Raw genomic sequence first — 24,519 nt, forward strand, 5'->3', positions numbered from 1 at the left:
GATTCAGGACTTAATCTTTTGCAGGTTTACGGGGTCTTTTACCAGTGAAAGAGCTTTACACAGTAATAACCTAATAACCTCTAGTTATTAACAATCACCTAAAACGGAAGGCACACGCTACACATACAGTGCTCACACTCCCAATAAAACAGATGAACTTTTCTTGATGGCCAGGCAGGATCAGGTCCATGTGGGGGACTCCAGTTTCTGCACTGTGTCATTGGCAGAGGGTTGAGGTCTGGCAGCTCTGATCTTTGGGGCTGTGTCCTGGAGTTGGTTCCCAAAGAACTTCCTTTTGGACCTCAGTTTATATAGTTGTCTTTGATTCCTTTTTAGCTGTACCTTAACCAATCATTATACTAAAATTTTACTAACCAATCCTAACATAGTGTAACAAAGTTCTCTAACCAATCCTATCCCACCACCTTAATTAATTTACACCTAGTAAAATTAATTATGTAACAGACAGAAACAATTAAAGAACCATACAGAGAAACAATAGGGAAGTAGGGACCATAATGACAAAACAATAAAGAAATGAGGATTTCACAACCATAACTATTGAGAAGTGATTTCTCGACAGACAGATGCTATCAAACTAAGTGTTCTTTAACCATGTTAAGATCTGTTTCTTTATCTGGTGATAGTGGGTGCCATTAGGATGGGGTTTCCTTTTTAAGGGCCTGATATTATATTAGAATATCAGGGTTGGAAGGGACCTTAGAAGGTCATCTAGTCCAACCCCCTGCTCAAAGCAGGACCCATCCCCAGACAGATTTTTGCCCCAGATCCCTAAGTGGCCCCCTCAAGGCTTGAACTCTCAACCCTGAGTTTAGCAGGCCAATGCTCAAACCGCTGAGCTATCCCTCCCCAATTTAGAGGGAATGTGAGGATGTGACTTCCTGCTTCAAAGCGAATGGCTCCTGCTCAACTGCTCTTTTAATCTGGCTGCAGACGAAGGCCTGATCCTTACAGGGCAGTTTCATTGCTGTGTAAACTTCTGTGCTCAGTCCAGAGCCTCAGATCTGGGACGCATCAACCTCACAGGGTCCTAGCGCCCGGGCCCCAGTTCGAGCCTGAGCGTCTACACAGCAAGGAAACAGCCCCGCGGCCAGACCCCGCGAGCCTGAGACGGCTGGCATGGGCCAGCTGCAGGTGTCTAGTTGCTTTGTAGACATGCCCATTATGGCTGATGTTGGGACCTAGGTTTGTGACTGAGAAGCCAGTCAGAGTGGGGGGAATACGACATAAGGATTTCAGCCAATTCTGAGTCCCCAAAACTGCACAAAGAGCCACCCTGTACGGCCTCAACAAGAGAAGACACAGGTCAGCATTATGGGGCCAGAGGACCTGGTCTGCACAACTTAACACCTTGGTTCCCAACCACACCACCACCCCTCTTCCCTTGGCAGTTTAAGCATGGGTGATAGCTGGCCAGAATATGGACCCACGATTAATGCTGGCTTTGTATTGCCAACTGTCATTTGGGGGGAAATATGGAGCAGAATTTGACTGAGTTTAACTTTAACTGTGGGCAGAGATGACTGTGGTGAGAACACGCTGAAATAGAGTCTTCTCTGCCAGTTACGCGTAAAAAGACATCCAAAAGTTCCCCTTACAAAAGGATGGATTCTAGTATCTAAGTCCCAGCAGAAATACGGCTGAGAACAGTTTGTTTGCCAGATCTTCTTGTTTGGAGCAGAACTTGTTTAGTGGCTGATCTATCTTCATGCACTTTTAATGGACTACAATTAATTTCCACACTAATATTGGCAGAGATGCTACTGCAAACTCTTTTTGGATTTGCTTATGTATGTTGTCAGTGCCAAACCTCTAGCACTATTAAAAGACCAACAGCTTCCTGCCTTCCTTTTTCCTTCATTGTTCCCTGGGCTCAGGAACGGCTGGGCTGTTGGCTTTCCCTACACAGAATTCGGAGACATTTGCAGCTAGTTTTGAGGCTATGCAACAGGTGTACCTGCAAAAAAACTTCTGTTCTTGTGTGTGCACTCACACACGAACAGCTATGTGACCTTGCTCTTTTTCAGTGTCTGAATTGTAAGGTTCCCTGGTGAACTTTTTTGTGTGCAGGTCACTAAATAAACCTATATTATTATCACAGCAGTAGACATACCTGTTAGTCCAATTACTTGTAGCACAGAAGCAATGTAAGTATGGAAAAACCTGGTTTCATTGCAGATGGCCCCATTACTACACACCCCGACTCCTAATCCCCACATTTCTAGTAAATCATACAACAGTACGTTCTGTAGAACTATATACTGTATATTAACTGAAATTCTACTTGATCACTAAAACAGGCTCTTTGTTTCTCCGGTGACTTCTATGATGTGTGGTATGTGCATCCTTTGTAATGCTCCTTTAATTCCTAGGTTGGAGTTGTTCAGTATGGAGAAGACGTCGTGCATGAATTTCATTTAAATGACTACAGGTCTGTAAAAGATGTGGTGGAAGCTGCTAGTCACATAGAGCAGAGAGGAGGTACAGAAACCAGGACGGCATACGGGATAGAATTTGCTCGGTAAATCACAAATAGGGACTCACATTTATTCTAATTACAAGTTTCTTTCGTTTGTTCTTTCGTTCTTTCCAGGTGTTTTGAAAAGTTAAACAATCCCCTGAACTAGGGGATATTTCCAGACAAAGCCATAACGATACTTTGTAACAGAATATATCCACCTCAATCCGCCACTGCAGCCGAACCCAGGAGGAGGGAATCAAGAGTTGCTGTATGTCAGCGTGACATCCCCCGACTTCTGAAACTGGCGAGATCATTTCAGCCCCTGCCCAGTGGTCCCCAGGGGCGTCTTCCACGAGCCAAGCATTACCACTCCCAACATACCTCTATCCTGGGACTGGGATAAGGGGGCATAGACCTGGCTATTGTGATGGCTTTACACTAGACCAGGGAAATCCCCAACCTGTTGATTAAGCTGGTTTTCTGCATGCTCTGTGCTGAGCAGGAGGAAAGGACTCAGGCCCATTTATGTCAGGGATATCTACCGCTTTCTGAACCTAACTTGGGTTGCACTGTTCAGATCCAGAGTCAAACCGGAAATATGAACCAGCACAGTGGCTGGAGGAGTTCTGATCTGAGAGTGCAACGCGAACACGCCGCAGCAGAGCTCTATAAAGACCAGAACCAGTCAACAGTTCAGAACTTGTTTTTTCTTCACCCCGTCTCTCCCTCTTTTGTTGCAGAATTGCAAGTGGTGCAAGATTAGTAGGAATATTGACCACTAAACCACAGCACTATCGCCCTTAATTTATAACCGAATTTGTGGGCACTTTTTAATACAAAGACTGAGCCAGATTCTGATCTGTTATATGATGTAAACCTGGAGCAAGTCCTCTGATTTAATGGAGTTGTTCCACAGGGAGATTACAAGTGGTTCCACTATGAGGAAATATTGCTTCTTAACACCAAAAAGCTTTCCGAGAATCCCGTATTTTGTTAGATTTCCTTTTTAATTTAAGAACTCGCGGCCCATTAAAATAACAGTTTGTGGTTTGTGAGTCGACCCCGGAGTAGATTCCTGTTGATCTGAATGGAATGAGAATCTTGCAATTTGTTCAGGTTAAACCGGAGATCAGCCAAGAGAAGGGGTTTTTCATGTAAGTGGCACAGGCCAATGTGACGCATGTGAAACACTCCCAGCATGGCAATCTATATTAAGCTATGTTCTGATCAGAAGAAACCTCTTGCAGCCAGCCTGCTGCTCTGCACCGCCCAATATTTCCTTTTCCTTTCAGCTCAGAAGCCTTTCAGAAAGGTGGGCGAAAGGGAGCAAAGAAAGTGATGATTGTCATAACCGATGGGGAATCCCATGACAGCCCAGACCTGGAGAAGGTGATTGAAAACAGTGAGAAGGACAATGTCACCAGATATGCTGTGGCAGTAAGTCACTCTCCTATTTAACAATATATTGTAGCTCTTCTATAGTGACCCACTAAGCTTGGCATCTGCCCGAGCTTCCCCATCTGTGAAATGGGTACAGACCGGTAACAATACAGGGGCATTAACAGCTAGGCTGCCTAGCCCTCCAGGCCCCCTATCCCAGTGTGCTTCTCACTGTGACGTTGCACTCCATATGTTTTATGGAACTATGCTAAGGAGTGTGAATATAATGTAACTGAATATGCTTCATGCAAAAGGTCCCTTGTAAGATATCATTACAAAGCTTATAATCTACTGAGTGTGTTCATCCTATATGTATGTATGTATCATTCTTGTATCTAAAGCTAGAAATCTGAAGTATTACTCTGCATAGTTACAATAGGACTTCAAAGTGTGGGCCATTAATGGTGGTTTAGAATCTTGATGGCTCCCATTAACTAGGACAATTGGTTGTGAATGGCTCTTTTTATTCGCAAACTTTCCTGGGTACCTGCAGGCCAGCCCTGAAAGAATGGAGAATGAGGTCTTACAGTGACATGTGATCATGTCACCTGGTACTAAAATCCATCTTAAACTTGGTGCTTTTCCATTTAGAAGGAGGGGTGGGAATCCAGAGAGAGACAAAGGATACCCACCTTGTGCCAAAGATATAAAAGGGGGTGGAACAGAACAAAGGGGGCTGCCAGTCATGAGAAATCCTCTACTTACCACCTAAGCTGGAACTAACAAGAACTGTACCAGGGGAAAGGATTGGGCCCAGACTAAGAAGGAGTCTAGTCTGTGAAAGAAGCTTATTGGAACATCTCTGAGGGTGATTCAGTTCATTACCTGTATTCAGTTTCTTAAATGTATTAGGCTTAGACTTGCATGTTTTGTTTTATTTTGCTTGGAAACTTACTTTGTTCTGTCTGTTATTACTTGAAACCACTTAAATCCTACTTTTTATGCTTAATAAAATCACTTATGTTTATTAATTAACCCACAGTAAGTGATTAATACCTTGGGGAGCAAACAGCTGTGCATATCTCTCTATCAGTGTTATAGAGGGTGGACAATTTATGAGTTTACCCCATATAAGCTTTGTACAGAGTAAAATGGATTTATTTGGGGTTTGGATCCTTTTGGGAGCTGGGTGTCTGGGTGCTGGAGATAGGTAACTTGCTGAGCAGTTTTTGGTTGAAGTCTGTAGCTTTGGGGACGTAGACCAGACCTGGGTCTGTGTTGCAGCAGGCTAGCGTGTCTGCTCAACAAGGCAGGGTTCTGGAGTCCCAAGCTGGCAGGGAAAAGGGGCTCAGAGGTAGTTTCAGCACGTCAGGTGACAGTCCCAAGCGGGTCTCTGTGACCCAACCCATCACACTCATTTCCTGATCTCAGCCTGTAATTGAATTGCAAGTACAAAATGCAGGGACTGATTTTATGGATGTCTATGGCACCTTTGTAGAGGGAGGCTTCTCTTTTGAAAACCTGCCCCTTGGCATCTTGGGAACGCTATGTCCATTATGTGGAAACATTAGACAACTTATTTTTGTTTTTCACATCCAGGTTCTGGGGTATTATAATAGAAGAGGAATCAACCCAGCAGCATTTTTGAAAGAAATAAAATTCATAGCAAGTGATCCAGATGACAAGCACTTCTTTAATGTCACAGATGAAGCGGCACTTAAGGATATTGTGGATGCACTGGGAGAGAGGATATTTAGTTTGGAAGGTGAGTGATGTACATTTCCTGCATTCTAACAGGTTTATAGTGTTTCTAACTTCCACATATTCCTACAGACCATCTTCAGTTTTAGGATAAACCTGTGTGTTTCTTTGTTAGCCAACCCAAACATTTGACCTAACTAGAATGGAGTCTGCTGGGCATTTTCCTAACATTAATAACATCATGCTTTGTTAATTAAAACAATTGCATTTGTCTATGCGTTGAAAGACATCGCGTGCGTGGAACATCGCGTGCACCTCCGACATAAGAGGAGCAGCAATTCCCAAATTAAGGTTGCCTAACATTTTCCATTATGAAAAAATCTTTGCAACTTTTATTCGAAGATCTTTAATGCTTCCAGCAGGCTTTTGAAATTTCCCGGGGGATAGTCTGGCAGTCAGTTTGTTGCCTTTTACTGACCCCATGAAAATCCATTCAGATTTGGCCATGTTATAAGCAGTCAAAAGTCACCATATTCTGGGTGTGTATAGCATATGTAAGGTGCAATCGTCTAAACCTGTATTCCTTTGTAACTGTATGGACACCTGTGAGAAAATGAGGCACTTCTACACAGGCAGAACTTGCCATATTTATTCACTGGGCTAGATCCTTAGCTGGTGTGAATTGGTGTAATTCTCTTGACTTCAGTGATTTTACACCAGTTTAACCCAGCTGAGGAATTGGCCTTTCCTGTTCTGAAGTTACAGGGGGAGGTAGTAGTTCATTGTGCCTAATTCCATTCGATAACTGGCGATCTCCCCTAGGACAGGTCTTTAATTTAAACGTCTCTTTTTTATTCTAGGTACCAACAAAAACGAAATCTCCTTTGGACTTGAAATGTCCCAGACTGGATTTTCATCACACATTGTGGAAGTAAGAGAACAGATTTGTTTTTCTCTCCCATTCAAGTATTTTTTTTGCAGGTAACTGTCCTATGGAAAGCAGATGTAGTGGCTTTTGGTTTTATGGTGTATGAATCCATGTTGCAAATACATGGCCCAGAAGGCTCTGATGTGCATTAGGGTTTGGAGATGGCTCAAGGTCTTGATCCCTGAGGAGGAATCTATTTTTCCTGTTGTACATTGATACTAACTCCCAGAGTAAGTGTCCTGAATTTTTCCAGTATGTTTCCGTTTCACTCTGGATGGAAAGAGATGCCATTCCAGAGCTGACACCCTGACCTTTAGGAATGTGTGGGATGAACATTGAAATGAAAATCATTTCTCTCTGGAGCCGATGGGCCAAATTCTACCTGGCACAACTCCAGCACAGTGTGCTTTCCTTTTAAACCTTACCTAACCAGTCAGTGCATTCTAGAGACGTCAGCTGAGGTTTTCTTAGTGGCACCACTTACTCAGTACGAATAGCCGAAGGGAGCAGTGAGTGCCAGGTTCCTTGGTAGCTGGGATCAGCGCTGTGAACTGATTTGACTCCTCCCTGGAACTTGGGTGGAAGTCCAGACTTTCCGGAATGTTTAGCCGCTGTTTATAAACACAATAAAACATCTTTACTGGTCTCATCTCGAAATAGGAGGGCAAATGAATGAGTCATCTCAGTATTTATATATATATTTATTTTAGTTATTAGCTTTAGCTGGAGAGGGGCAAGCAAACGTTTTATACAAGCTAGTGTTGACAGTTGAAATAGACAAGGCAAAGAGGGGTGGGGAGAAAGTGTTGTTATCCTCACCACGGAAGCATAAGAGGTTTGTCCCAGGGCACGGGGGAATCTATGGCCAGAGCCCAGAATTTGAACCCAGACCCCCTGCGTCCATTCCTTTCCAAGTGGGGAGAAACGGGACTGACTCAGCGTGACTGGAGGAAATGGTGGGTGGATGAGCAATCACTGCAATGGCTAGCCCACATGGCAGCGTTACCGGTGTGCCCTGCATTTTCACATCCGACTAATGCTGTGCTCTTCACCCTGTGAGTGCCTCCGGCATTCCCATCCCTTCCCAGCTGGGACCTGCACCTGGGCGGGGTGCTGCTGCCTAATGAGAGGGACCCTCACTCTGCAAGGGATGCATGTTGGGGGGTGGCTGCCCACTGCCCACCTGTGTCACGCCAGCCACAGTCTGACCCCCTTGCCATTGTTCCTTTTCTGGATGGGTCAACAGCTTTTAACCAGTCTTCAGCCTTGCTTTGTTGTTTGCTTAAAGACAGACTTTTTTCTTAGTCCTGCCAAAGCTGAAAAGATTGCAGGAATTGGCACGTCTGAGAATATTTCAGTCGCTGACTTGGCACTTGGATTTAATGCACATGGCTTAACTGCTTTTAAATGCTAGATGTTCTTCTAAACTCACCTAGTACACTACTGAAATGCAATGTGACAAGGTGCAAAAGACAATGCTGCTAGGATCAGTTGGACTCTTGGAAATGAAAAGGTCGTTGAAAAGACAGAACTTGACTGGAAAGATTGTTACAGTAGTTTTAAAAATATACCTTTCTGTGAATGCTTTGGAGACTTGCTTCCTTGAAGCTTTACTTGCTAAATTCATCAGTCTTTCTGAAAATGACAAGTGTGATTTGTGGGAATAACTTTTTCTTGTTTTTCCTATAACCTATAGTGAGGCATCAAGCCAAATAAATACACTGCTGTGGAATTATAATTTCAGGAAAACTTCCAAAAAAAAAGAGCTGATAAATTTCCTAAAGGGGAAAACAACTAATTAGATTCTTCTCGTTACTCTCATTGATTTCAAACATCTGGCTTTAATCAGGATTTGCCCATATGTCCCATTAGGGGAATAATTGTATCTACATGGTAACAAATATTTTAAACAGAGATAGGGGCCCAAAAATTAACCTTGAATCCACCCCACCTGTTCCTTCTGAACATGTGTGTGGCAGAGCCGAGGGAATCCAATTTGAATCCCCTTATCTGAATCTGATATTATGGATTTGGTTTGAGGTCTGATCCAAAACTGAGCCTGCTCTCCTGTTCTGGTAGAATCAGCTAATCTCAGGAGATTTCCGGTGCTTGGGGTCAAAATCTCAGGAGACCAGCTGGGGAGATTTCAGGGCCATCAAACCAAAACTGTAGTCTTAGCTTGACACAAAATCAAGGCTCAAACCCTGACCTGACCCTCTTTCACATCCAAACACTGCACCCTGAGCCCAACGTCAACAGCTATGGACGGAGCCAATTCGACATCAGACGTGGAACTGAAGTAGTGATGTCTCCCATGTAAATCACTGGCTAAATCCTCATTTGTTTCACTGGGAGCGGGATTGGGGCACAAGGGTGGGACCGGGGCACTGGGGCGGTTTAGTGGCCCAATCCCATTGTCTTTCAAAGGCAAAGGGATGTGCTGCCAAGTCATTGAGGCCTCTTTTGAAAATTCCACCTTAAATCTCTAAAAGGACATGGCCGGGGTTTTAACGGAAGCTTAGTACCTTGTATAATCATTGTTACAGTGCTTTACTTAGCCTGTGTATCACCCCACTCCCTGCTGGGTCTCCTTGTTATGGGAACCTGCAAGAGTCACAGTCCTGCGCACACAAGTCGGTGCAATCTACTCCTGGCTATTTGCAGTGAGGGCAGTGATGTTATCTGAGGCAAGTTTGAATCCCAGTTTGCCATCTGCTGTGAAACGAAAGGCCACCGCGATTGCACCAAAGGGCTGCTTTATTTCATTATTTTTAGCACGGGATCAGGCTGCTCTTAGTCAGACTTTGGTTTTAGCCGTACTTATGATTAAACTTCTGCAGGGCTGAGGACAGGCTGGCTGCAGCAACATGTTATTAAATAACTGAGCATGGAGGGCCGCTACCAGCCGTCCCAGAGCTGATTGTTCGGGTCCCTGGGTCCAGCTCTGCTGTGTTTGGCACAGGACCCAAAGGGGATAGGAAAAGTGGCTTTAAGTCACCTTTGTGCTTCCCCAATCCTGGAAGCTGGCGGGGGGCAGCCCCTGGCACAACCCCAACATGCCCCCCAGGGATGCTGAGCCACTGACACCAGGGCAGGTTTCTGACTGCTGGAGCAGCGCAAAGCAGATCGGACCCACCGGGCTTCCGTGCTCGCTGCAGGCTCAGCGATGGGAGGAGGACACTTGGTGAGACAGGTTTAACAAAAGGGCAGCCTTTGATCCTGCAAGTCCTTGTGCCAGGTACAGCAGGGTGCTGCACGCCGGCGTGCGGGGGGCAGAGACACGCAGGCACGAGCGGTGTTAAGCACTGGGTGTCCTTCTCCCTGAGCAGGCGTGAAGCTGAAGCTCCTGGTGCCCCCAATGCCTTATTCTCAGGTGCACTGGATATAAGAGGGGGGTGGGTCTAGGTGGAGAATGGGTGTATCTGAGCAGACTTGACCCTGAGTGCAACAAGAGGGGGGAGGGATAGCTCAGTGGTTTGAGCATTGGCCTGCTAAACCCAGGGTTGTGAGTTTAGCCCTTGAGGGGGCCACTTAGGGATCTGAGGCAAAATCAGTACTTGGTCCTGCTAGCGAAGGCAGGGGGCTGGACTCCATGACCTTTCAGGATCCCTTCCAGTTCTATGAGCTAGGATATCTCCTTATTATATTATTAAGTAGGGCAAGCAGTGACACTCCCTTCTGTGGCCAGCTGCTGCCACCAGGAAGGATAACCTGGCCGCCTCGCAACTGCTCTCATTGGTTCAGGGCAGGATTTCCATGTGCTCCCGGACAGGATCCTCACCTAGCACTTGTGTGCCATGCATCTTAAAAGGAAGCCCAAGTTCGGCCCCTTTTTGGCACCGCTTCACTGTTGCTGGGTGATTTCGTATCTCCGCTGGTTTCCGTCTGTCGTTTGCTCAGTTTGATTTAATTCACGAGGTGTTTGGTGTTTGCACTGAAACCACCTTCAGCAGCCACAGGTCCAGATGACAAGCTGCTCTAAAGCTTTTGTGTTCCCCGCAGGATGGGATTTTGCTTGGGGCCGTAGGAGCGTATGACTGGAATGGAGCAGTGCTCAAAGAAACCAGCAGTGGAAAAGTCATTCCTCATAGGGAATCGTATCTCCAGGAATTCCCGGAGGAGCTGAAGAACCATGGAGCATACCTAGGTAAGGACATTACACAGAGCGGGTCGGTTTTACAAATTAAATTCATGATTTTTGCCATTTTTCAACCATTTCTGCCAGGCCAGGTGGAAAGTGCAGACTCTTTCACAGCAGATCCAATTTGCCAGTGCTCACAGAAAGACCCGTCCAAGCAAAAGTATATTGTTATGTACCCAGCTGTGCAGGCAGCCAAGACTGATACTACCCCTAGCTCACGGATAAAGCCGACTGACTATCGAACTAGTGGAGGATCCAGAGGAAAGCCAAAGCCTACAGGAATATACAGTATACAGAAGCAATATACATGCAGGAGTTCTGATCGTCTGGGTCACCTGCGGTTCTTAATGGGGTGCTTTAAAAAATACTGATGATATGTCATGGGTAAAGAGGAAACATCTGCTGTGCTGATCCGCTCTACATGCAGCGGTTGGCGTCCATGAGTGATAATATACGCCTGGTTTTCAACACGAAGTCTACTGATGTGACACGCTGCGTGGAAACGGTCTTCTCGGCCTGGCAGGAAGCAGAATCAGAGATTACACAGTAAGAGATCAAAGAGGCCAAAGCTCTTCTCTGTGATATCAGGCAGAATAACAGCCCCCAAGCACATCATTCTCCTTCAAAAAATGGGAGAACGTAACAAAGAGGCAAATTGTTACAAACTGAGTATGGCTGCGTTCACCGTACCTGGAGCAGAGACAGGCTTTCAAATAGCACAAGGCCAGCTCCCGTTACACAAAGAATACCATGCTGCGGTGACAGGGGATGGGAGCACTGATTGGCCTTCTTCCTTAATAGCCCCAAATGGATCAGATAAGAACAACAGAACTGTCTGAGAAAAGCTGGGCAATCGTGTGTCCTGGACCAGTGGCAAGATTCCCCTGCACGAGGATCCTGTGGTGTAGACTGGCATGCGGTGGATGAGGCCATGCTGATGACAAACGGGGTCCTTGGCAGCTGTCACTGTACCGTAAAACAGCCTATGCCAGGGGATTGGCTGCATGTCCAGCAGCTCCAGGATCAGAGAGCAAAGGTTCTGTAAAGCTACCCGGGCACCCACCCTCCTGACCTTTGTCGAGTGCAAACAGGTGAGCTCCGGGAACTTGCCCTGCAAAGTCGTATAGACAACGTGTGTTGATGGGCCAAAACAGAACCTCTCATTCTAACCCCTTTAAGCTGAATTCCCAGATTGGAAACCTCCCCTATAAATTGGTTCTGAGTGAGAACCAACAGTGGAAGGGGCCTTTTTTGCCATTCTAGTTCAACGGGCTGAACATTCAGTTTAATGGGACTTCAGCTTCAGAGGGGGAAATCTGGGGAAAACAGCTGATCTTGCAAGATTTCAGCTCCTGAATCTTGGCCATCTCTAGTTACCAACAGTACAACAGCTTCCTGCAGCTCCTTTGAACTAGCAGCTCCAGAAAAATGTCTGGGACAATGATAAGTAAATTTCTTCTCCGAAAGCAGAGTGAGCTTTTGGTCCCCTTTCATTTGGTTGGGGATTGTAATAAACTCCAGGTCAGTTGTCTTTGCCTAAAAGTATCTTTTTCAGAGGCCCTCCCTGGTTTCCACTTTAAATCATTCAGTGCCAAAAGAGACGGAACCAGAGCTTGGAAACGAAATGTCTTACCATTATCTATCTACTATCTGGTTTCTATAGTGCCCCACTGTACTGCCTAAACCTCTTCTTTGCTAAGTGTGCACCGACATTCTAATCAGTGGCACAGTCACTCCACACTAGGCTGCCTTCAGTCCCATAAATGCCCCGGGCTGGACAACATGTAATGCCATCCTTAACTCAACTCTTCCTTGCTAGCGCATCTGCTGGGCACACCTGCTGCATGTAAAAGTGTCCAGGTGAAAACTTCAGCAAAGTCCCTCCAGGCCAGATTATCAGTGGCCTCCTGCAGGTGCACGCGACTGGGGAAAGGAGGCAGCAGCTCTTTTTGCCCAACCCTTTGGACTCCCCTCTCCAGGGCAGCCACAACCCTCAGCCTGCCTTTCATGAGTGCAAGGTGTGAGAGAGGCCTTCACAGCCCCAAGGGAGAGCAGCTGGTTGGATGAACTGGCTGACGGCTGCCCAAGGCCAGCTCTGGGGAGCCCATGCTGTATCCCCTAATAAACATGAGTAATGCTTCTCCGTGCAGTTTCCTCCATCCTCCACCTGCTGCAAACCCCACCTGATACAGCCTCAGGATAGACGGCAAATCCTATTTCTATCCAACATCTCTAATATTTCTCCTTCTTCCATAATGATAAGGGATATTCATCAATGTCATCAGTAATTCTCCTCAGTCTGTTATTACTGATAAATGCGTGCCTGCCTCTCTTCGTGATCTGCGATCTCCTCACATACATAGAGTGATAAAGAGGCTAGCGAGTACCTCTTGCATCCTAATGCTGTTCATTTGTCTGTCAGGCGTCACTTTTTGCCATTCACAGGGAAGCCATTGGGGGTAGTTTATCTCTTTTCTAGATAACGTCTAAAGCACCTGCCTAGCCCAAGAACAGTGTAATCATTTAAACAGGGATTTACCAGACATTGGAGTAGCTACATTGTGTAATTACGTTGATACTCAGCCAACTGTGGTCTATAGATTTCATGGCCACACTTTATATCAAGGTTACATTTATGAAGCATGTTAATAAATGATTAATAGATGCTATAAGCCTTGCATGAGTATATGTGTTACAGATTATTATAACAACATCTTCTACCGATGGGCTAGATCAGTGATTTTCAACCTGTGGTCCGTGGACTCCTGGGAGTCCGCGGACTGTCTAAGGCAGGGGTCGGCAACGTTCGGCACGCGGCTCGCCAGGGTACGCACCCTGGCGGGCCGAACCAGTTTTATTTACCTGCTGACGCGGCAGGTTTGGCCGATCGCGGCCCCCACTGGCTGCAGTTCGCCGTCCTGGGCCAATGGGGGCGGCGAGAAGCGGCGCGGGCGAGGGATGTGCTGGCCGCGGCTTCTCGCCGCCCCCATTGGCCCAGGACGGCGAACCGCGGCCAGTGGGGGCTGCGATCGGCTGAACCTGCCGCGTCAGCAGATAAATAAAACTGGCCCGGCCCGCCAAGGTGCTTACCCTCGTGCCAAACGTTGCCGACCCCTGGTCTAAAGGGTCCGCAAAAGGTTGTTACCATAGAACAGTGGTTGTCGACTTGTGGTCCACAGACCGTGTCTAAGATTTCCAAAGGGGTCCGCATCTCCATTTGGAACTTTTTAGGGGTCCACAGATGAAAAAAGGTTGAAACGCCCTGGGGTAGATGATTATAAACACCTTATTGATACATTGGACTCTATAAGAATTGACTAAAGATTTATTAAAACATATTAATCACCTCTAACCCCTTTGTAAATTATCGATAAATGTACCCTGAATATAAAGTGGGACCAATTTAATTAGCGAAATCTAACCCTGCCTTCCTGGCTCACGCAGTAGATTAGCTTAGAACAAGAGCTAAAGATTCTGTGGCTAAAGTAAAGCCAATCGCTGGGATCCAGCCGGATCATTCAGGGGGATATAATTCAGCACCTTTGCCTGGTTTCAGGTTCTCCATTTGTATACAGGACACATCCGTATTTAACAGCAGTCACTGACCTCCTGGAGTTTTCAGGGCATAGGTGCAGGATTATTTACTAAAGTGTTCATGAATCTAACGTTCTCCGTGGAGTCACAACTTTTTATAGCACCCATTAGTTTGGCATCAAATATCAGTCAACTCTTTTACGCTTGTGCAGTCTTCTCAGACCTGGTTTGTGCTCTGCTCAGAGGATGCCTCACACAGCACCACACGCAGCTGTGTGGAATCATGCATCAATGTTTTGTATCCAAATACAGTGTTATGGTTTGTATAATTTTATATAAACCGTGAAGTAAGACGGCTCTCAGGAAATGTAATGGACTTAACCTGCTACTGCAATATTATTCTGCATTCGATTTGCTAGCAGCACCAAACCTTGCAAATTCTAGTAGTAATCTGAATGATCCAGGAGATGGAATGAAGGGACCTGAGCAATAAATTCTGGGCACTTCAAAACATAAGGTTAAAGTTGTCAGGTTTGTTTGAATGACTTTATCTTGTTGAGAACTCTTGGTTTCCAGTTTGCTATCTGGGAGGCAGCTGGAGTTGGGTTAGCAGCCTGAAATGAATCAAAACCAGATGGTCAGCCAACAATGTTGCAATAAAGGAAGAGATTCAAAGAGTGGAGTGAGCAATGAAATGATAAGCACGGATGTGGACAGATTCAGACTGGAATTCCGGCATAACTTTTTAACAGTGAGAATAATTAACCATTGGAACAATTTTACCAAGGGCCGTGGTAGATTCCCCATCCCTGGCAATTTTTAAAATCAAGATGGGATGTTTTTCTACAAGATCTGCTCTAGGAACTATTTGCGGGGAGTTGTCTGGCCTGTGTTACACAGGAGGTCAGACTACATGATCACAATGGTCCCTTCTGGCCTGGGAATCTATTATTCCATCTGTCTATTCAGAGCCAAATGGGAAAAATCTAATCAGGACACTTATTTTCCAGCTAGAAAACACAATGTGCAATTGATTTAGCAGGTTTCTGGTATCCAGATTTGTCTGTGTCATTTGTTACATCTATTCGGGACAGTATTCAGCCCGGGAGGTCAGTCCCATGTTGGTGCTTCTTGGAGTTTCATTTCCAGGTTGTGCTCACCTTGTGTTTCCATGTCTTGTAGGTTACACCGTCACCTCAGTGATGTCTCCAAAGCATGGAAGGATTTATGTAGCGGGAGCTCCCAGGTTCAACCACACTGGGAAAGCAATTATTTTTACAATGCACAGCAACAGAAACCTAACTATTCACCAGTCTTTGAAAGGAGAACAGGTAAAACCTAAGGAGATACATGGTACAGATCTATGGGGCAGACTTCTGAAATAGGCTTGATTGAATGCACTACTGTATATGCAGGGCCGGCTCCAGGCACCAGCATTCCAAGCAGGTGGTTGGGGTGGCAATCTGCAAGGGGCGGCAGGCCGTGTGTTTTTGCCGCCCCAAGCAGCGTGCCGAATTGCCAGCATGGACGGCGGGGGCAGTCCGTGCGCCGTTAGGGTGGCACGTGCGTTTCCACGGCGGCAGCAATTTGGCGGCTTCGGTCTTCCGGCTGAAGACAGAAGCTGCCGCCGAATTGCCGCCGCCATGGAAACGCGCGTGCCGCCCTAACGGCACATGGACTGCCCCCGCCGTCCGCGGTGGCAATTCGGCGCGCTGCTTGGGGCGGCAAAAACAGTAGAGCCGGCCCTGCGTATATGGCTGTTATCATTAGTCCTCGGATCCTAGGTATATTTCTCATCTATCTGACCTGACGGACAAAAGGTCAGATCTTCATCTGATGTAAATGGGCTCCATTGACCTCAGTAGAATTACACCCGTTTACATCAGCTGCAGGTCTGGCCCAAAGGCTTTGTAACACATGTTGTGGTGTTACACTGTAACCACTACATTTTATTCTGAATGTTTTACGTTTCTGATCAGGAGATTTGCTCGTTTCCCCACTCCACTCAGTGGAAACCTACCAATATTTAGTGGAGCAATATTGGTAGCTTCCGGTTCCATCCATGAATTCCGGAGAAACAGATTTGGGTGCTCTCGCTGTGGTCTTTGTCTCCCTCCCTGTGCAGATTACTTCTCTGTTATGTTGAAATGAAAGCTAGATATTTTAACAAATCCATCACCAGCTAGGGATTTCATGGCTCTCACTGTGCTGGCAACGCTGACTTTCACAGCTGTAGCAGGGATAGAACTCAGGTCTTCCTATTTCAGGCAGGTGTGAGCAAAAGGAGGGGTTTACTTTTAGTTGTTCCAAACCCAAGGCCTTTGATACACTGTTCTGCAGGCTGGCACCTATCCAGCAGAGGGCATTGGTGTACACGTACACACACCCCACCCACCAGCAAGTGCAGTAGAATATGGAAAGAAACTTATTCTGTGCAGAAAACTTACTAGAAGGTTGCACCCTGTGTTGCATCTGTAGACCAAGCTCATTTAGGGTGATAGCAGATAGCAAGTGTGAAAAATCGGGACGGGGTGGGGGGTAATAGGTGCCTATATAAGAAAAAGCCCCAGATATCTGGACTGTCCCGATAAAATCAGGACATCTGGTCACCCAAAGCTCATTGCGCACACCAGGGGCTTCTTGCCTCCCTCCGTTCCCCTCCCCCACAAGTGCTCTGTGTGCCACCCTCCCATCCTCCTCTACTTCAGGGACTCCCTACAACCTCACCCACCCCCTTCCTCATGCTACGGGTCTGAGTGCCCCCATCCCCGCTTCCCCCATTCTTCCCACCACCCTGCGTGCGCTCCGGTGCCCTCTCCCTTCCCCTCACCTTTCTTTCTGTCTGGGAGCTAAGTCTTGCAAGGTGCCAACATGTTGAAATCTTTGGCGGGTGATGGGGGGGCAGAGCTGAGAAGGGGATTACTGTTGTGCTGGAAAGTGTTAATAGCCGCCATCAAAGGGTTTTCTATAGACATTCCAGAGGCAGTTGACGGTACTAGCTCTGCCGACCAGATTCCAGGGGATCCGTGGCCCCATTTTCCTCCTTCTGGTTTTCCCCCAGAGTCAGTAGGGTTCGGATCACTGGTGCCTAGAACGTTCCCTGAAATTTTGGAATTGATCGGGTGCAGCATTCTAAAATTATCGCAGGACAGACAGACAGATGCTGTTGGGTCGAGTGTCAGACCTGGCTTCACTCGCCCAATGATGGTTACACAATGGGGATGTCTACACAGGTGCACAAGCCCCGCGGCGCGGCCATGGCAGGCCCAGGTCAGCTGCCTCGAGCTCGTGGGGCTAAAAATGCTGTGTAGACATTCGGGCTCAGGCTCGAGCCCGAGCTCTGGGACCTTCCACCCTTGCAGAGTCCCAGAGCTCAGGGTTCAGCCTGAGCCTGAACATCTACACAGGAATTTTTCAGACCCAGATCCTCCTCCCCCACCACCCCAAGCCTGAGTCAGATGACCCGGGCCAGCTGCGGGTTTTTTATCCCCACGTAGACACAGCGAAATAGCCTCGCAACCTCCTTCTCCTCCAAATAACCTTCTTCTTTTATCTTACGCCTCTGCCTCCTTTTTCTGTAAATCACCTCTGCACTCATGCCACATCTAATGCCGCAGCTTTGGCTCTGACTTAGAGCACGTTCTCGCCTCGGTATCATGCTAAAAGCAGCTCCCTTGCATAAATCTGCTGCACCTTCTGTCGTCTGTCTGTCCTCTTATTCCAACACAGGGCCTGGAAATTCATCAACCTTTGTTCCCTACCCAGCCTCCTTGGCCTGCTGGGATGGGTGAACCTTCCATGCTGGGGGTGAAATTCACCACTCTGCAAAGGGCCAGTATCAGGCATCAAGTTCCACTGAAGACGGATTTTGAAAGGCCTTTATGCTGTACAGGGCGAGCTTCACCCTGTGTGAATTTTGCCCAGAAGCAGAAAAATGGCCAGGCTGGTTCTGCTCATATAGATTAGTTGCGCATAAGCTGCTGTTAATCGTCTCCAAAAAAAAAAAAATTCAGTCCGATCTTTGCAACCGGGCAGAAATCAAGAGTGTTATCAATGGTACTGCTGCGCAAACCCAGAATTCCAGAATATTGCCGATATCAGTTCTCTGTGTTGTGGTCCATATAGAGACATGCCTAAACTGTAACGTTCCCATCGGGATACAAGCTTTCCCAAAGTTTTGTGGGGGAATTGGACTCAGAGTTTTGATCCATCCCTAGTTATATGATGTAGCAGGACAGTCGATGACCAGCTGACCTGGTGGTCTGGCACCCATTTCTGCTAGCCTAGGTGTCCCGGAGGGGGCCCCAGCCCAGACGTGTGCAGCAGACCTCGATCCCACTTGAGTGCTCCTCTCCCTCCCCTTTGGGTTCCACTGCTATAGAGGAGCAGGGGGACAAGGTGGGGGACCCAGGTCCACCCACTCCACCACGTCCCAAGCCAGGGCCCTAGGGGTTTGACAAAGTGTCCAGACCAGCTATAGATCTACCCCAAGTGACGCTTCCTACCAGACTGGCGCTCTTCTGTTTGGGGCCTGGTCGCTGGCTTAGAAGACTCCACTTGATAATGTCCTGTTCAAAGGAATCTCTTTTAGGGCTTTCAGCTCCCAAAGTGTGGGTGGAAAGATCCCTACTGCTAGAGCAGCCTTAACAAAGCTGTAGCCACTCCTATCCCAGCTCCCAGCATCAGCCTTTTTTCCTAGTGCCCCTTTCCTTCCCCCCACCCCGCCCCCTTTCCTGGGCTACCTGTGTCAATTATTCCTCCACTTGATGCATGCCCTGCACCTGCTCAGGGTGGGTCCTCCCTGGCCCAGGATTGTTCTATTCCATGCCCTGGTTCAGGTTGGGGTCTGTAGAGCCCATACAGTCTCCCTTCGAGAGTAAAGGACTGATTCATTCAAACTAGCTTGAGGAAGAAACGGCGAAGGGGTGTCTAATAGAACTGGGGTGATTGCCGAGCATATACAGTCTGCACAGGGAGGGAATTCTGCAGGGCAGAAGAATGAAGCCGCCATAGGCTTGGAAGGAACCCTTCAGCTGAAATATACACGCGTGTACCTACATTTAAACAATCTCTCCTTCAAAACCTAGTTCAACGGGAAAATGTGACACTAAGAGAACTCAACAATGCCAGAGAAAGGAAAAGAGTCTGATCATTAATCTTTTAGCATTCAAATTCTTTTCCTGGAGATCTGTCTAGACAATAAGTTAACGTGTCTCCGTTCAGAAGACTGGAAATTCCACTCACTCCAAGGGTGTCATCCCTGAGGTATTCAATTCCTTAGAAATACGGGGACGTGTCGAAATACGTGGTGTTCTCATTTACATTCCAACCATTTCTCCTTTTCGGCTCTTTCAGATTGGCTCCTACTATGGAAGTGAAATAAATTCCATCGACATTAATGGAGACGGGATGACAGATATTTTGTTGGTCGGTGCCCCCATGTACTTCAGCGAAGGCAGAGAGAGGGGGAAGGTGTACGTCTACGTTCTAAAAGAGGTAATTAAGCTGTGGTTGTTCCATCTTTGCTCCTGCCCCAGAAGAGGCTTTGGAATAGCCTGCACGTCAATTCCCCTTCCTCAAACTTGGCTACCCTCTGACATGGTCCTCACCCTGCCCTGGGCACTCTGCCGGGGTGTGAGTACAGACAGCGTCCGGCGTCTTCCAGGGGACAATGCAGCAGCTCCTGTGGGAGAATGAAAGCATGCCGGCAAGGGGAACACTCCCATCATGCTGTGCTTGGACACTCTGGGTCCATCTACACTGAAGCTGGAGTTGATGGAGTTAGCCCGCTGAAACTAGCAGCGTAACTGTGTCAGCATGGCTGGTGGCTCGGGCTAGCCACCCAAGTACCATCCTAGGAGCACGGACGGGACTGTAGTCAGGTGGCTAGCCCATCCACCATGGCTACGCTGCTGTTTTTAGTGCACTAGTTCAATCAGAGCTAGTGCGGTTATGTCTACCTGAGCTCTTTACCCAAGTGCTGTGTAGATATACCTACATGTACCCTAAGACAGGCAAAGGTGTCCTCTCTGCTCTGCTGGACAGAGGTGCTTTTTCAGTCCCGAGAGACAGACAGACAAGGTGCAGCTCTGCTTGGCCAGATGAACATCCGAGGGCACCTGCTCTGCTCAGATGGATGAAAGAAGAGGTGGATTGGGCCCTCAAAGTAGGTGGCACACTGCACATGGTGTCCCATTCGTCAGTCTTACCAAAAATACCAAGTGGGTATCCCAGGCTGGATGCAGGGCCATGGCACATACACATCTGGCTTGTCCAGAAGTACAGCCAAGTTGCCTTCAAAGATCACCTGGCATCTTTTGTCACAATCCAAAGGAGACACAGAACTTGGAAGCCCTTCCCAGCTGTGGCTGCTACTAGACTTTGAGCGAGTTTGCCTCTTTTCCTTGTTTATAAACCATCCTGGTTTTCTGATGCCAGCGAAGGGAATCTAGACCGTACTAAAGTGCAGCTGCATTGTCTCAGGGTCCCTTTCAACCACTCTTGTTCCAAACATATTCACAGACCTTAGGGAAGACAATACTAAAAGTTGGATTACCTTTTCCTTTGGAAAAACGTCTTCTGGCTACTGGCCCCTTTGTCCAGCTCACACTCTGGGGATGGGCTTCTAGGTCCTGATCGAAACCCCAATTTAATCCGGGGAAAGAATCCCATTTCTTCAGTGGATTTTGTATCAGGCCCCTGGGGCACCAGGGTCTTCTAGCCAGACCATCTCCTGCTCCCAGTGCCTCAAGGATGGTCCCATGGAACATGAACGGCATTTCTTCTGCCTTGTCAGCATTTTCCCGTTCCCAGAGTCCTGGTGCCTCTTGAAGGTTGCTGCCCTGCCCTTATGAAAAAGCCCTACAGAATCCAATAAAGAATGAAAAGTTTTCTTTTCTTCTTTTAAATCATCCTACGGATTTTAACAGAAAATGATATGCCTGCAGTGGAAGCCATAGGATTGTTCAGATGGTAACAAGGGTTCCAACCAGCTAGAGAAAGGATCGTATTCTGTACAGACTCCGTGTTGCTAGATTGAAATCCATTTTGTTTCTGTAGAACCTTTTAAATGTTATGGGACTTTCCATAAGAGCCTGTTCTGTCTTAGCCTGAGTCTGTAAAGTGCGGGACATGCTCAAAGATTGCAATGGTGTGGGCTAGGGGGAAGGGACTGTGCCTTCTCATCGTTAATAAGGAAGTGGTTGGTGCTGGGTCAGAGCTTTTGGGCTCTGGTATCACTTGGTACTAGGTGCCTGAGAGGAAAATATAAATGCCCCGATGCTGGTAGTTGAGGGCACTCAACATCTCTCTGGGGACGCTTAGCATCTCAGAGGCTGTGTGCTGCTTTTCCACGTGTGTCTTTGGTTGTAGAACTTTGCCTGTAGCAATGGGTGTTTCACAATCTCAAGCAAAGGGAGGGATAGCTCAGTGGTTTGAGCATTGGCCTGCTAAACCCAGGGTTGTGAGTTCAATCCTTGAGAGGGCCACTTAGGAATCTGGGGCAAAATGGGTACTTGGTCCTGCTAGTGAAGGCAGGGGGCTGGACTCGATGACCTTTCAAGGTCCCTTCCAGTTCTAGGAGACAGGATATCTCCATTAATTTATTAAAGCTTTTATCCAATTATTCAAGCATGTAATTGAATGAGAAAGGAAAAAAAAAGACATCAGTGTGAGCCTTCGCGGTGGCATTTGCTGGTTCCTTGTTGATTCGTTGTGGGAAAGGCTCCTCTAATAACATTTCAGAATTATGCTGTCTTCCTTGTTTGGGAAATTGTTTGCAGATTGCACTACCTCTGTTATGATTTCCTCTAGGATTCCAAACTCTCTGAGGTAATGACCAAAAATAGTCTCTGTAGACAGGAAGAGCCATTCCTTCTCCTTCTCCTTCTTCTCCTCCTCTTTCTTGGACATCTTTGTAGCTTTCATGAGATTTTAAATCTTGGCAGCGCTGAAAAAAGCCGTAAGCTCAGTCTGGTTTTTATTGACAATGCAATGATAAAATTAGATCTCCCACATTGGCACTGAGTACTGTCTTGAGTAGAGTAAACAGGGAAGCGCTGTTAAGGAAGAGAGATATACCATTTAGCGTGAAAGCTGATGATTTCTGTTCAGAGACACACAGTAGCAAATGTTGCATTATTTCCATAAACGCAAAGTAGGATTAGCAGTAAGTGTCGCGTATGCGTGGTGACTTCAAGTCACCTCCAAGAGGAATGTTACGTTTGAAAACAACACTTGAAAAACTCCTTTTGGTCTCAGTTTGCTTTTGCTTTGTGACCTAAGGAAGCCAGTAAATAATTGGTTAGGAGGATTTTGTAACAAATGCCCTCGCCTCCCAAAAAAACATGTTGTGCACTTCCTGCTCCGTGAAGACTACAAACAGAGGCACTGTCCCTAGATTTTAACTCTTGAAAATTGGAGATTGGGCGTTACCGATGGGAGGGTCCCTCTCACTCTCCAGCAAAGGCCTGAAGTAGTTGGGTTTCAAGACCCCATTCAAGGCTCACCTGTTGGCCCCATGTTTCCTTGGCTCTGGGTTGAGACGTGGCAGGTTAGGTCGGGTTGTTTGATAAAGGTTTGTGCAATATGGCCAGTTGATTTCCTTTTTTAATGCAAACTGTGTCGCTAGTGGCCACAGCAATGGGTGCCTAAAACTGAAATAATAGTAATAATGCCGAGTGAATAAACAGAATTAATCTGACAAGTGAGGCTCTGTGAAATTGCCGGGGAAATTTCAGCCGAAATATTCACACAATTTTCTTGACTTGGTTTCGTGCCCTTGGTTTTTTTATTTTGGGGGAATGTTCATGAAATCAGCAATTTGGCAACGCTGCTTGTGTTCACGGTGCCGTTTTGCTTGAAATGGGCTCGTTGTCATTCTGAAACTTGATGACCACGGCACCTGTTTTGAATTTGCAATAAAATGCAAAAACGTTCAGAGCTGGAGCTGGCCTCTGCTTACATGTTCCGCCCCAGCCTCACAGGCTACAATATCCAGGGATCTGCCCAGCTGTGGAATCCCCAGCCCCACCCTGTCCCCCCAAAAAATACAGTGCACAGGGCTGAAATGAGCCCCCAGCAGGCAGGGCTCTGCTGTACACAGTGGGTGAGCACATGCCCATGCTTCTGAAATACTGCGTCCCTCCCACAGCAGAACAGGGTGCAGAGTTTGCCTCAAGATGAGCAAATCTTACAGCCATATAGATACAGAATAATATTTGTATGTCCAGATCCCTTCCACCTAAAGATCTCAAAGCACCAGACAGATATTAATGAATTAAACTTTACAACACCCCTATGAGGAAGGTACGTGATCTTTTTTACAGATCAGTAGGCTGAGGTAGAAAGAATCTAAGTGGCTTACCAAGATGATAGAGCCAATGTTTGGTTGGGCCAGAAAAAGAATCCAGGGGTCCTGATTCTCTGTTCTGGCCAGGAGTCCGTAATGCTTAGTGTTCTTAGTTACAATGGGCAGCAATCTCTGTGGCACTTTCTTTCTCTCCTAGCTTAGGTATGTACATGGCCCCCCTCATTACTATCTTTTCACCTTAAACCACTCCTGCTATTATCCCCATTTAACAGATGGGGAACTGAGGCACAGGGCGGCAAAGTGACTTGTCCAAGGTCACATAGAAAGTCTGTGGTAGAGCAGAAAATTGAACACGCGTCTCCCAAGGCTTGGGCTACTGCTCTAACCACTGAACCATTCTTTCTATCTACCTAAGGCTTTTATACTGCTGTCTGTCCTTCCACATGAAGTCAATAGCAATAGCAAAGCCCTTAGTCATGGAATTTCTGGCTCGTCTCTCTTTTTGGAGTACAGTCACTATTTAGGTTTGGGGCAGGGGAGTTGTTTGTTCTGTGGGGTTTTAGGGAGTTGGTTGATTGGTTGTCTCATGATTTGGGATTTTTTTATTCCTTCATCTTCATTGCTGTTTCTCTTTCCCCTTTGAAGGACCGGTTTGTTTTCAACGGAGCTCTGAAAGATTTGCAGAGCTACCAGAATTCTAGATTTGGCTCTTGCATCGCCTCTGTCCGTGATCTGAATCAAGACTCCTACAACGATGTTGTCATTGGTGCTCCTTTGGAAGATGACCACCAAGGAGCAATATATATCTTCCATGGCTTCAAAGAAAACCTCCTGAAGATGTATAAGCAGGTATGGTTTCCCTTGTCCCATGGTTTCCCCACCAGCGAATTCCAAGAATTGTAATTTTCTCCCACTTTAGGGCCCCTTAGAGTGGTATATTTAGTGTAAATGAGAATCAGGCCCTGAAAAGGGGAAAAATACAGTTTGGAATAGTTTGTGGAAATTTGACATCATTTCTGAGGTAATAGTGCCTCAGATGTTCA

General features: G+C 46.8%; 1 protein-coding gene across 2 annotated transcripts in view; it reads left to right on the plus strand.

Moving 5' to 3' along the window:
• ITGA11 (integrin subunit alpha 11) overlaps window positions 1-24,519 on the plus strand; it is a 153,625-nt gene that overhangs the window by 73,789 nt on the left and 55,317 nt on the right. For both annotated transcript variants that reach the window (XM_054043016.1, XM_054043017.1), the window contains exons 7-14: window positions 2,394-2,542; window positions 3,775-3,919; window positions 5,462-5,627; window positions 6,424-6,494; window positions 10,494-10,638; window positions 15,349-15,497; window positions 19,522-19,662; window positions 24,122-24,325. In XM_054043016.1, the coding sequence (XP_053898991.1) occupies window positions 2,394-2,542; window positions 3,775-3,919; window positions 5,462-5,627; window positions 6,424-6,494; window positions 10,494-10,638; window positions 15,349-15,497; window positions 19,522-19,662; window positions 24,122-24,325 (1,170 nt within the window). The remainder of the gene's footprint in view (window positions 1-2,393; window positions 2,543-3,774; window positions 3,920-5,461; window positions 5,628-6,423; window positions 6,495-10,493; window positions 10,639-15,348; window positions 15,498-19,521; window positions 19,663-24,121; window positions 24,326-24,519) is intronic.

The sequence above is a fragment of the Malaclemys terrapin genome, chromosome 10 (genome assembly GCF_027887155.1).
Source record: "Malaclemys terrapin pileata isolate rMalTer1 chromosome 10, rMalTer1.hap1, whole genome shotgun sequence".
Lineage (NCBI taxonomy): Eukaryota > Metazoa > Chordata > Testudines > Emydidae > Malaclemys > Malaclemys terrapin.